This window comes from Oncorhynchus masou, chromosome 30, assembly GCF_036934945.1.
Source record: "Oncorhynchus masou masou isolate Uvic2021 chromosome 30, UVic_Omas_1.1, whole genome shotgun sequence".
Lineage (NCBI taxonomy): Eukaryota > Metazoa > Chordata > Actinopteri > Salmoniformes > Salmonidae > Oncorhynchus > Oncorhynchus masou.
Genome location: NC_088241.1, coordinates 15,027,003 through 15,040,791, shown reverse-complemented (window position 1 = coordinate 15,040,791; position 13,789 = coordinate 15,027,003). Strand labels below are relative to the sequence as shown.

Below are 13,789 nucleotides of genomic sequence, written 5' to 3'. Positions count from 1 at the left end.
CTATCAGTGGCACGGGATAGCTCCAGCTTAGCTCCACTTTGCCTGCTTCTCAAAAGACAAACCAGCATATGCTGCTGCTAGGGATTAAATGGGCGGCGAACTGCAGTGGCTGTTCGATGTTGTTGTGGATTTTATGTTAGGCTATACTAAGGTCACAATTAAAGTGTCTCGACGACATGTGACGGGGAATTCACATGATGATGATCCGATTGAAACCTCCCCCATCCACCCCCCAAACAACTTGCCTTTGTTGAACTAACACTTATTTATGAAATGTACTTAATATGACTGTGATTATGTGGTTGTCTCACCTAGCTATCTTCAGGTGAATGCACTAACTGTAAGTCACTCTGGATAAGAGCGTCTGCTAAATGACTGAAATGTAAAAATTGTAATGTAAATATAGACTAGAGGGTCCCCTGCTGTAAGACGTAGCCTTAGGCTTTGTAACTGGCATCCTTCATTGGATCTCTGGTATCCTACTCTTGCCTATTCACCTAGGGGTTTTCTAACATGGAAATGGCTATGAGTTACAGTCAGTTACATGTCTAACTATCCTGGGTATGACAAGTGGACCAAAACGATGTCTCTCATACAAACAAACACCAACTTGAACGGGGTGAATGAGAGACAATATTGTATTATGTGGATTTTAGTTTAGTTTGCTTATTTTTATACAAATCTGAGCAGCGGCGCGTGATCTATTTAAACCAGGCGACCACTGGCAGAGTGCAGCACGAGGAGGATCTAAACATGTTAGTGTCTTCAAAGGGGAGAGGATGTATCGCTCCGTGTGGAGTTCCTGTTTGACAAGCTGTGCACAGCTGTTCACTGGAGACAAGCACAGGGAGGGCACACAGCTGCAACCACACCACACCAAACATCCCCTAGCTCAATCTCACTATGGGCCATGCTGCTTTGATTCCCAAACTGAGCCGTGTGTGTGTGTGTGTGTGTGCATGTGTGTGTGCGCGTGCGTGTGTGTGCCGCAACCTCATTAAAAATAGGAAAGGCATGTTCTCAAAACATAAAGGCTTTTAATAGTATATGATTTTTAATATGCCGTCCTGCATGAACGACGGGAAGGATCAAATGCGCTTGTGTGTATGTGTGTGTATGTGTGTGTGTCTGAGTTTATTATTACCATCAGAGAGAAGAGGGGTGTTAATACATAAGCTCAGAAACACATAAAACCCTGCTGCTCTGTTTGATATAACAGCTAGTCTCTGAGAAGGAAACAGACAGGAAGGCAGGCCGGCAGACAGACACCTAGGAGGCCAGGGTTCTGAGATGAGATGCCCTGATTCCAGACGCCGCCTTACTGCTGGGAAGGAGGGGGCTGCTGGGTGTGTGTTTCTGGTAGGGTGTGGGTGGCTGAGGTTTTCTGATGGATAGGAAATCCTCTCTTATCAGATGAGGGATTTCAAGGAGACACACAGGCAGGCTCAGCCCACAACCACTCTTCTTCTTCATGGCCCACAATCCCTTTTCTTTCCTTCCTTCCTGGCCCCCAGGCAACGTGGGTGGCAGGCTGAGGCTGCTGTGATTGATACCTCTATATTCCTGACTGAATTAAGCCATCCCTTAGGCTAGTTATCGACTTCACTCTGCATTCTCAATTCCTACTTATTGACATTGACGGTTATCTGTATGCAAATCGGGACTATTTAAATGGGAAATGAATGTTATTAAAGGGATAGTTCACCCAAATTACAATATTGGTTTCCTTACCCTGTAAGCAATGACTTTAAGCTCTGCAAGCGTTAGTGTTTTATTTTATTTGATTAGAATCTCTTTTAATCCTCACTTGGACTAATCTTCCATGAGTCCTTAAACATTAAAATACAATTTACAATGCAATCACATTTAACACACTGTAATAAACAACAGACATAATACACTGCCATATTGACCAGATAAATAATCTAACAGTCTTAAAAGATAGATTGGTTTGTTCATCTACCATAGTCCTGCACAACCATGCAATTTATTATATTTAAGTGGTTCTAAGTATTGTGTGAATTTATAAATTGAAAGGTTTCTGGGTTGCTAGATTAATTATTCAATTTCTTTATTACTCTGAATCGAAATGTTATTTTGCCTATTTCTCTTCTCTGCCGAGATAAGACATCGATGGGGGACAATCTATTTCTTGTAATGTGGTGTACTGTGTAAAATAAAATAAGCATGTGTTTTTCAATTATCTTGTTGATTGATGACCAACCAAGACCATTGTACGTGACTACAAGAGAAGTATCATATCTCCACCATAAAACTATCCTTGTTGCTTTGTTCTGTGCAATCTGCATCCTCCTAATCTCACTTTCTGATGAATTTCCCCAGACCACAGAACAGTAGTTCACCTGACTCCCAATTCATGCTTTGTGTTGTTTGCTTAAGAATCTTTCCCGGTAAATACTTCGCCATTCTTCTGATCATGCAGGCAGTTTTAACGATTTTCTTTAGATTTTTCCACACAACTAGCATAGGCCTACAGTTCATGATCTATACTACAGAATTGTGCACCGATTGCTGCTTTAAATGAGATGTGGCCTTATCTAGTTCTGTGGGTCAGTAAAAAGCCTAGTATCTCTAACTAATCTATACTATAAATGCCATGGATCTCATAAAAGACATTCAGCAGGCTGCTTTATAAACAGCTCTACAATAAACAAATCCATGACAGTCAAGCAGCACTAAAACATCTGCTCTCCATTGTGAGCATACAGTGGACTCGCTGAAGAGAGGAGGAGGGAAACCAAACCACCGAAGTGAGTCTGGGCTAAACAGAAAAGCTCTTCTTTTTCCAATTATGAGGAGGATGGTATGATGGAGGCTGGGCTGAGGCCGTTTCATGGTGCAATGCCACTCTGGGCTGATTGCTTCTACTCCACTAGAAGCAACTGCCAATTACTTTGCGATAGAATGCAAGAGGATTCTTTCTGACTGTAGAATATGTATAAAAGCAAGCCATGATGGCCTACTCCAACCTGACTTTAGCCTTCACTACTCTATCATTTGCAGAGGTGGTTATTCTGTCCTTCCTTTCGTTCGCTCTCTTTCTTTCTCTCTCTCTCTCCCTCTCTCTCTCTCTCTCCCCCTCTCCCTCCTCATGATGTGAATTGATTCTGGAGCATCTGATCCCTACTACACTACACCATTATTATGACACAGCTAAGAAGACTTTAGTTGGGTCAAGTCTGTTTCTCAGCAGCAGCCAGTAGACATTTTATTACATAACACTTAGGTTTCCACTTCGATAAGCATGATCACACTGGGTGATAACACTGGATCACAGGCAGTACAACAATTTGGCTCACATTACTGGCCATTACAGGCTGATCTAATTAGGCCTAGTCATAATCTCATTTTTCATTCCTAAACGGACAAAGACATTTAGAATTTTCATGTCCAACAGTTGATGGTAAATAGATGATAACTGTGACATTTCTATGGTATAATATCACCACTAGAAAGCAAGTAATGCTTAAATGGAATGGGGACATAAGAAATGAGTAAAGGGGCTGTCATGACGTTGGCCTGGGGAGAAGGTTTATGACAGTCATACAGTGCCTTGCGAAAGTATTCGGCCCCCTTGAACTTTGCGACCTTTTGCCACATTTCAGGCTTCAAAAATACAGATATAAAACTGTATTTTTTTGTGAAGAATCAACAACAAGTGGGACACAATCATGAAGTGGAACGACATTTATTGGATATTTCAAACTTTTTTAACAAATCAAAAACTGAAAAATTGGGCGTGCAAAATTATTCAGCCCCTTTACTTTCAGTGCAGCAAACTCTCTCCAGAAGTTCAGTGAGGATCTCTGAATGATACAATGTTGACCTAAATGACTAATGATGATAAATACAATTCACCTGTGTGTAATCAAGTCTCCGTATAAATGCACCTGCACTGTGATAGTCTCAGAGGTCCGTTAAAAGCGCAGAGAGCATCATGAAGAACAAGGACCAGGCAGGTCCGAGATACTGTTGTGAAGAAGTTTAAAGCCGGATTTGGATACAAAAAGATTTCCCAAGCTTTAAACATCCCAAGGAGCACTGTGCAAGCGATAATATTGAAATGGAAGGAGTATCAGACCACTGCAAATCTACCAAGACCTGGCCGTCCCTCTAAACTTTCAGCTCATACAAGGAGAAGACTGATCAGAGATGCAGCCAAGAGGCCCATGATCACTCTAGATGAACTGCAGAGATCTACAGCTGAGGTGGGAGACTCTGTCCATAGGACAACAATCAGTCGTATATTGCACAAATCTGGCCTTTATGGAAGAGTGGCAAGAAGAAAGTCATTTCTTAAAGATCTCCATAAAAAGTGTTGTTTAAAGTTTGCCACAAGCCACCTGGGAGACACACCAAACATGTGGAAGAAGGTGCTCTGGTCAGATGAAACCAAAATTGAACTTTTTGGCAACAATACAAAACGTTATGTTTGGCGTAAAAGCAACACAGCTCATCACCATGAACACACCATCCCCACTGTCAAACATGGTGGTGGCAGCATCATGGTTTGGGCCTGCTTTTCTTCAGCAGGGACAGGGAAGATGGTTAAAATTGATGGGAAGATGGATGGAGCCAAATACAGGACCATTCTGGAAGAAAACCTGATGGAGTCTGCAAAAGACCTGAGACAGGGACGGAGATTTGTCTTCCATCAAGACAATGATCCAAAACATAAAGCAAAATCTACAATGGAATGGTTCAAAAATAAACATATCCAGGTGTTAGAATGGCCAAGTCAAAGTCCAGACCTGAATCCAATCGAGAATCTGTGGAAAGAACTTAAAACTGCTGTTCACAAATGCTCTCCATCCAACCTCACTGAGCTCGAGCTGTTTTGCAAGGAGGAATGGGAAACAATTTCAGTCTCTCGATGTGCAAAACTGATAGAGACATACCCCAAGCGACTTACAGCTGTAATCGCAGCAAAAGGTGGCGCTACAAAGTATTAACTTAAGGGGGCTGAATAATTTTGCACGCCCAATTTTTCAGTTTTTGATTTGTTAAAAAAGTTTGAAATATCCAATAAATGTCGTTCCACTTCATGATTGTGTCCCACTTGTTGTTGATTCTTCACAAAAAAATACAGTTTTATATCTTTATGTTAGAAGCCTGAAATGTGGCAAAAGGTCGCAAAGTTCAAGGGGGCCGAATACTTTCGCAAGGCACTGTAAATACCTCTTCCCCCCTTTTTCCTCTCTCTACCCTACTGAGGTTAAATTTGCAAAACCCTTGGTTAACATAGAGATTCTGGGAACATCAGTAGGTGGGGGGAAATTAACTATATTCTGGTAATCAGACCAATTGAACATATGCGGTGATACTTAATGAATATGATGTCAGTTCAGTTGTCATCTGAGACATTCTCATCAATGATCAAATGACATAAACTCTACAGTGTAAAGTCTACACATCAGAGTTATCGGATTCACATGGAATTGTTGTTCAATTTAAATGTTTGAATATGAAATTATTTGTGATGGGATGAAATGTGGTTTTAGCTTCTAAAATGTGAGATGTGGGTTTTCATAAGATAGGGCTGCTCAATCAGTGGCCCGCCCTGTGAAGGGACATGGGCTTTAAAACTTTTCAAACACGTCCTCCTCTCCCTTCCTATATAAGCCCTTGACGACAATAGAACTTCCTGTTCTGGGGATGTAGGACGACAGTCCTATGTCAGAATGGTTCAGATAATAACTACAGAACGAAGCCAACATCAGCGTGAGCTTTGGTTGCGAATGGTATGAACTTTGAACTCTTATTCACTACAGAAGTGATACCTCCTAGCCGTTGAGTTATTAACCGCAGCTGCAAACGCAGGTTAGGAAGGAACAGACAGAGTATCCCGTCTACCACACAATGACGTTACTACAACGTTTCCAATTGACAACCAGAGACATTCTTCAAAGGACTCGGTTTGGCAACACGGCCTTCCATCTACCACCAACCTATCGAAGCGCAGCTCAGAGTAAATATTTGTTGCATTTTCCTTTCTTTCTTTATGACGTAATTTGTAATCAAGTTATGATTAATTGTGTGTATGTGTAAATCTGTGTGATTTAGTTAGGTATTTAGTAAATAAATAATTAAACCCAATTTTGTATTGCTGATTCAACTTGGTAGCCAGGGTTCGTGTAGATAAAAGAATTTACAACTTTCAGATGAGACTGAAATAAGATGACGATTGATATTGACTGCTATTGATGTAAAATATTACTAGGTCTTTAAGAGTTTATTTGGAAGATAACAGCTCTATAAATATTCTTTCGTGGTTCCCGACTCTCTAGTTAATTACATTTACTTGATTAGCTCAATCAGCCGATATTAATTACGGAGAAATGATTTTATAGAATAGCATGTCATATCACTTAATCCGGCATAGCCAAAGACACGACAGGGCTTTTCTAAAGATCCAATCAAATGAAAGTAATTGGTAAACCTCAGCCTGCTCTGAGCTGGATAGTGGAACAATCATGTACACAGAAAATATCCTGATTTATACCATTGCCAATGTGACGGCCGTCCTCTCACAAGAACAACCCCACTGTGTAATATGGTAAATGGTCAAAGCAAGGCAGCTATGTGGTGGAAAATGGCGCCTGACTACAGTATTTGATACAGGACAAAAATAGAAGGTACTTTGACATAGTAAACACTATATCTTTGTTGGAACCATAGGTCTCATTATACCACTGGTGTTATGATGGATGACTAGTATATTATTACCTTGTAAATCAAAACTCAGTGGTGCCTGATTGAGCTACAACGTACTCATTTGTAAGCATGGCATGATGCTGTGTCATAAAAGTTAGTCACACCTCATACATTTTTCGTCTTGTTCCTAAAAAGCAAAAAAATAAGCATAAATCAATTACACAATTAATTCAGTCTGCAATCCTTAAAAAGCCACTGAAAATGACCTCCTGATTTGGGTAATTGAAAGCTAATGGGCAATGCCACTGTACACTATGAATAGCCAGCGAGCAGCTCTGCATTACAACAGCTTACTGTACAGTGAGGGACAGGATGATCCCTGTAAGAGTCAACTCACATCAAACAGGCCAAGACAACCTTATGCCTTCTGTATACTACACTCGGTGCCAATGTAATAACTTGGTAAATAGTTTATACATAGTGTTAATATACACTAATATACACTGTATAAAACATTAGGAACACCTTCCTAAAATTGAGTTGCACCCCTCCCTTTTGCCCTCAGAACAGACTACATTTGTCGGGGCATGGACTCTACAAGGTGTTGAAAGCATTCCCACGTGGATGCTGGTCCATGTTGACTACAACTTTTCCCACAGTTGTGTCAAATTGGCTGGACGTCCTTTGGGAGGTGGACCATTCTTGATACACACGGGAAACGGTTGAGCATGAAAAACACAGCAGCTTTGCAGTACTTGACCCTCAAAGCGGTGCGCCTGGCACCTACAACCATACACTGTTCAAAGGCACGTCAACCCTTTGTCTTTCCCATTCACCATTGTCTTTCCCATTCTTAATGGCACACATACCCAATCAATGTCTCAATTGTCTCAAGGCTTAAAAATCCGTCTTCAACCTGTCTCCTCCCTTTTATCTACACTGATTGAAGTGGATATAACAAGTGACATCAATAGGGGATTATAGCCTTCACCTGGATTCATCTGGTCAGTCTATGTCAGTCTATGAGCAGGTGTTCCTAATATTTTGTACACTCAGTGTAGAGTGATTATAAGCATACAGTGCAATAGTTTTGAATTCCTTGGGACATAGACCTAAAACTTTGTGTGGGCTGACATCATAGGCATGCTGCTACTGAGCTGCTGTAATGAGCCTCATCGTCAAGTGGACTAAAAGTTATGACAATCTCACTGATTAGCTCACAAGAGGATGACTCAGTATAAAATGTGGGATCTATACAATGTTTGTGGGAATGACATAATAACGTCCATCTGTCTAACTCATCACAAAATAAGGACAAGGAATAATAGACGACTATGACTAGCACAACGTCTCCATGACTACCACAACTCCAAACAGAAATATGTCTCCATAAACTGAAAAGAATACTGTTTTGATAGTTGACTTCCCTAAATCATCAAGCTATGACTTATGTGATGCGTATCGTCTTCCAATACAGACTGTCTAGTATATCATCGCGTTAGATACTCTTCAAAGGGCGAATACTAAAATTAGCCCAGTCTCTTCTTAAATGACATATAACAACTTCAGCCAGGCCGTTTAGTACAGCCATACGAGTTCAAAAAGGCACGCTATTCATACCCTGGTCAAAACTAGTGCACATTTAGGGAATAGGGTGCCATTTGGGACACATACAAAGTCCTACTCAAGACCAACTAGGGCATCATAGTGGGTGCATCCAGAGCTCCCCAAACCAAAGAAATCTGTTTCAGTGCAACAAGAAAGAGCCACTTTGTGCCAAGAGTTCAACGCTCTACAAGGCAGCAGCAATTAGGAAGCCTGCTGGAGAGGTCACAGAAAGTGGGGTGGCCTTTTCTGTCCGTTTCCCTGTGGCTTCAAAATGAATAGTGTTGTAGGATACTGACAGGCCAAACAACATATCCATGGTTGCATCCCAAATGGCACCCTATTATAGTGAACATATTCCCTATTCCCTAAATAGTACCTCAAAGGCATAGGGCTCTGGTCAAAAGTAGTGGACAACATGGAATAGCTTTTGGGACTCAGCCAACATATTCCTTGCTCCTATCTATCGTATGCTTGGACACAGTTATGGGTCATGTTGTTTGCTCTGTGTTTCACTGGCCTCTCTCTTACACCGTCATAACTAGATTTCACAGTTTTAGCACCTACACAATATGTGTGAAATGTTAAAGTCTAAATGCATCACCATGCAAAACACTTACTAGCTTCAACACTGCACAAATACAACCTAATTACCCGATAGAGCAAGCTAAGCTTAGTCCTTACAGTTAACAATAATAGTAAAAATGGGCTACACAAACCTCAAAGCATCTAGACAGAGACCATTTACAGGCAAATGTTGTTCATGCACATCATTCAGGTTCATGTTGCTATTGTTAACTCCCAGGACATGGTCTATAACAGCTACAGCAGAAAACCCTGCCACATACCAACAGTAGACTGCAACAATATAATACAATCCATTATAGCATTCCAAGCTGTCTTAAAGAGACACTGAGAGGAAATATTTGTGGCAACTATGGGAGAAATTAACATAGGCAGATGTATATATTTCTACCTTGTTAGATATGACCATCAGCCTATAGTTCAAGGTCCCTTGACTCCATTAATGTTGGGACATTCCTTCGCCAAACCCAATTCCTAACATTGTTTTAGACAGCTCTTTCTTAACTTCCTTACCTCCAGACTCCAGTGACCTAAAAGCTCAAGTCAATGCTATGCAACATGCATTCACTAAAGAATAGAATAGACTGTATTACATAAATCATTAGGCTATATCACTCGTATTTCCAATAGACTCAGTCCCTTCTTCACTTCAGCTTGACCCTGTTTGTCCCACTCAAACTTCTGTCTGTGTGTCATCCATGGGGATGGTGGGAAACAGACTTGTTGACCAAGATGCACCAGACCAGATGCTACAGAAACAGCTGAGCGCAAACGAACAGCTGCTCTGACTGTGGATCATCTGAGGTGGTCTCATCATGGTCCAGGGACGTTCCCCAGGCACCTATATGAACTTTTTTTTACTTTCCAAAATGTTCATTCCTTTAGAATTACATTCTTACCCCAATTCATGTGGGGGGAAATGATGGCAGTGTGTGGTGTGGACCACTTCTGGGATTGAATAGGTTTGGCCTACTAGGGTAAAAAAATAAATACATCGTTAGGTCATTAAATTGACTAGAGAGAAAAAAAATGTTAGAATGAATACCAGAGATAAAATAACCCTAATAACACAACAATCTGAATATTTTGTAAGGATACATTTTCTAGGGATTCGTTTATTGCCCTGGTGGACTGATGGTTGTCTAAATCAACTAAACAGCAATAGAAAAACGTGATAGTCTATTCTTGGTTAGTCCATAACACATTGTATGAGAGTAAACAGGAAGATATTTCCGTAGGCTACGTAGGCCTGGTCTAAAACTCAGTTATGTTCCAGATAGATTGTGCAGCCTCTTCACCTGGGCGGCATCATAGACTACAGTTTGTTTACATGATAGGCTATCACAATCAATAGGATGTGGTTCTGACTAACAAGCAGCTCACTGCCAAAGGTTCATTGGCCACGACGCAGGGTACAGAAAAAATGAAATATGTTTTCTACACACATCTCGAGATAGGGATACATTTATTACATTTCATTTCTAGATTATAAACCACCCAAGACACATATGTTTTTTACATTGAAGTGTGCGTAATTTACTATAATCTGAGGTTCACTCTGTTATCATATTGGAATAAAAGCAGAGAGGATGACAGGGAGCCTGTTTAGGAGGATAATAATCGTATCTCTCTAACGCATCCACCCACCAATGGCTGAATGTGTTGATCAGTTTAGCATCTATACGGGAACAATGTATATGGCATTATCAATACAGTGGGCGACCGGAGGTTCTCGCCCCTCTTTCACTTACCGGACTTGAAAAACGCCGCTATGTCGGCCGCATCTTTAGCAGCCTCATCTATTCCCTCTCCAGAGCTCATGGCTGGAATACCGATATGGAAAAATAATCTCCAAATAATTGACTTCCTTTAGATTTTCCGTGAAAATTGAAATGGAACACCATTGAAATTATATTCTACTGTAACACGCACGCAATCTTTTCTCTCTTCAATAGGCAAGAGACCTCCATCTTGGCGAGAATGAAAATTCTTATTACCGATCGGCGGCGCTCCAGAGCCTGAGCACAGAGGCAGAGGGGGAAGTCCGTTGATAAAGGGGAGGTCTTGTATGGGGTCTCTGGCCCTGCTGGAATATCCCTGAAATTTTGAGGCATTGTGCGCCACAAATGGGATGAAAGGGGAGCCAAATCGGTTGGGTAGGGGAGCCAAATCATAAAGGCTACTTGGTGTAGCCTGGGTGCCAGTCTTTTTCTGCTCTCTTGCCAACTCCTTACGGATTTGTCATTGAAAACATGTCTTGTTTGACAATGACAATGGAATTGGCAAAAGCACAAACCGATCTGGGACCAGGCTACACTTGGCCACCAGACATGATATAATATAGACATAGACCTTTCATAGGCTATGGTAGCCAACAGGAAAACATAGCTATGAGATAGGTTAGGAATACAATTTTATTTATCACAAAAACACTTCCTACACTTGGAATAATCAAGACATTTCGACTGTTTAGCCTACCTGATGATGACTGGCCTGGTGTTATTATTTTCTATTAAAGAGTGTATCGAACTACCTACAATAATGATTGATAGACGTCTGCTTTAAAATATCTAGATGGTTCATTCTGCTATCAAACACTGCCTCCCACTGGTTTAAAAAAGTATAAGGTACCTTTATACATGCATTGTGTCCTCTTCATACTGTTGGCATATAGATTGGCCTATGTTGTGATGCCCAAATTCTGCAGTTTAGAAAGCCGCTAGTAAAAATCAAGTAAAGAAGATTATTATAGTGTCCATTTGGAAATGCATTGTCTCCGCTCCTCTCATGGCCTACATTACAAAGTGTCATCGAGGCATCTTGAAAATATCTATAAGTGTGTCCTGTGATACACTCAACGGCTGCATCAACGTCTCAATTCATGGCCCCCTACTCATATTCCACACAATGTTGGCGTGCGGCTGGGAATAATCATTAATTACATAGACGCATGTTTGAAAGACAAATGCTTGTATATGCCTGTATGCTCTCCATACTTGTGCATCCCACCTGTGTGACCCATTCCCTCCAGTGTAACGTTAGGAATGAAAGCGAATATACAAATACAGAAAGACGACAAACTGTAGACTAGCAGCCTTCACAAGAACACGTGTTGGCCAAAAAGGCGTCCTACAAACGTATCTTTCCAAATTGATTAAAAATTAATCAATATCGGATTTTTCTCAATGATCTAATAAGAAGTTTATTTGCGGCCCCATGAGTGGACCGTGACAAATCATGTTGATTTGTGGTGTTTCTACCCAAACTATTTATATGGTCAACACCCAGCTAGCACAGTTGATTTGGGCCGATTCCTCAATGCTAGCTGTGCATGGTGCCGCCTGCAGGGAAGTATTTGTAGCTGCCCCCATCAGAAAAAAAAATGTCTGTGCTATCCGGAATCCTTGGGACGTCCATGCCCCATTGAAGTAGACATTCAAAGGGGTTAAGGTACGGGTTAAGGTTGGGGTTAGCATTAGGTAATAATTATGGTTAATGTTAGGGTATGGGTTCAGGTTAGGGTTTAGGATATGGAAGTTCCAAGGATGCTGAATAGCAAATTCAGCAAAAATCATTTCCTTGGTCCTACGTAACCAAGGAAACAGCTAACACCATTTAATTGGTGGGAAAGTGTTATCTGAGAACTGCAGCGTGAGCCCCTCGAGCCAGCCCGGGACACCAAGGACCAAAATATAGGAATTCCACGTGACATGGAAAACTTGCAACTGTTTCCAGAATTCTGATACTGTATTCACACTTCAAAGACATATTCGTGATGGTGTGGAAACATGTCTCTTAGCTCGTGTTCTGCGAAGTCCAACTAGAGAACAGGTCCCAACCCGCAGTCCCCGTGGAGTCAATAAAGGAAATGCAGGTTTGGTGATGGTATTATCAGCTATTTCGCTTGTGTAGATGTGATTGTAATGTATATTAGTTGGACTGTATATCTTTGTATTTGTCTGGTGGTGGTGGCAAGGTAGCCAATAGCTTGCATCGTGTTGTGGTCCTGTTTCCTTATCCCTGCCAATAAAATGATGGCATTTTCTGGTAATGAAGAGCATGCATATGTAGACTCAAGAGCTCACAATAATTTAAGCATGGTTAATGGCTGTATCCAGGCATTCTGCTTTGAGTCGTGCATAAGAACAGCCCTTAGCCGTGGTATATTGGCTATATACCACAGGTCCTCTGGCCTTATGGCTATTATAAATTGGATACCAACGTAATTAGAACAGTACAAATAAAAATAGTGTCATACCTATGGTATGTCTTTCAGCCAATCAGCATTCAGGACTCAAACTTTATATTTTGCATTATAAACTGGGTGGTTCGAGCCCTGAATGCTGATTGTCTGACAGCTGTGGTATATGATACCTTATACCATGGGTATGACAAAAACATGTATTTTTACTGCTCTAATTATGTTGGTAACCAGTTTATAATAGCAATAAGGCACCTTAGGGGTTTGTGATATATGGCCAATATACCACGACATAGGGCAGCGCACAATTGGCCGAGCGTCGTCCGGGGTGTGACCGGGGTAGGCCGTCATTGTAAATAAAAATGTGTTCTTAACTGACTTGCCTAGTTAAATCAAGTTTAAATGTAGAAATATATATTTTAAAAAATGTTATGGGGACATTTTGTGGATATTATGGTGATGTTATGGTGATGTTATGGGGACATGTTGTGCATGTTATGGTGATGTTATGGGGACATGTTGTGCATGTTATGGTGATGTTATGGGGACATGTTGTGCATGTTAAGCTGATGTTATGGGGGCCTTCTCTTATATCCCTCTCTGAGCTCTCACCAGATCATACATAATTCAGTGGGGACACCAAATGAGATGTCTCACTTTAGAAATCAGCCATGCCTTAGTGAAATACGAATTATCTAACTGCTTTTAAATGCAAAGATGCAC

At 41.0% G+C, this 13,789-nt stretch overlaps 2 protein-coding genes across 2 annotated transcripts in view; one reads left to right on the top strand and one right to left on the bottom strand.

The window, feature by feature from the left end:
• The window catches only part of LOC135521590 (triple functional domain protein-like), an 84,107-nt gene extending 73,273 nt beyond the window's left edge, over positions 1 to 10,834 (bottom strand). The window contains exon 1 of the mRNA XM_064947312.1: positions 10,617 to 10,834. The gene's annotated coding sequence lies outside the window, so the exon portion shown is untranslated. The remainder of the gene's footprint in view (positions 1 to 10,616) is intronic.
• Positions 10,835 to 12,653: 1,819 nt separating this feature from the next.
• LOC135522128 (dynein axonemal heavy chain 5-like) overlaps positions 12,654 to 13,789 on the top strand; it is a 75,283-nt gene continuing 74,147 nt past the window's right edge. The window contains 2 exon segments of the mRNA XM_064948113.1: positions 12,654 to 12,693; positions 12,696 to 12,739. Coding sequence (XP_064804185.1) covers positions 12,654 to 12,693; positions 12,696 to 12,739 — 84 coding nt within the window.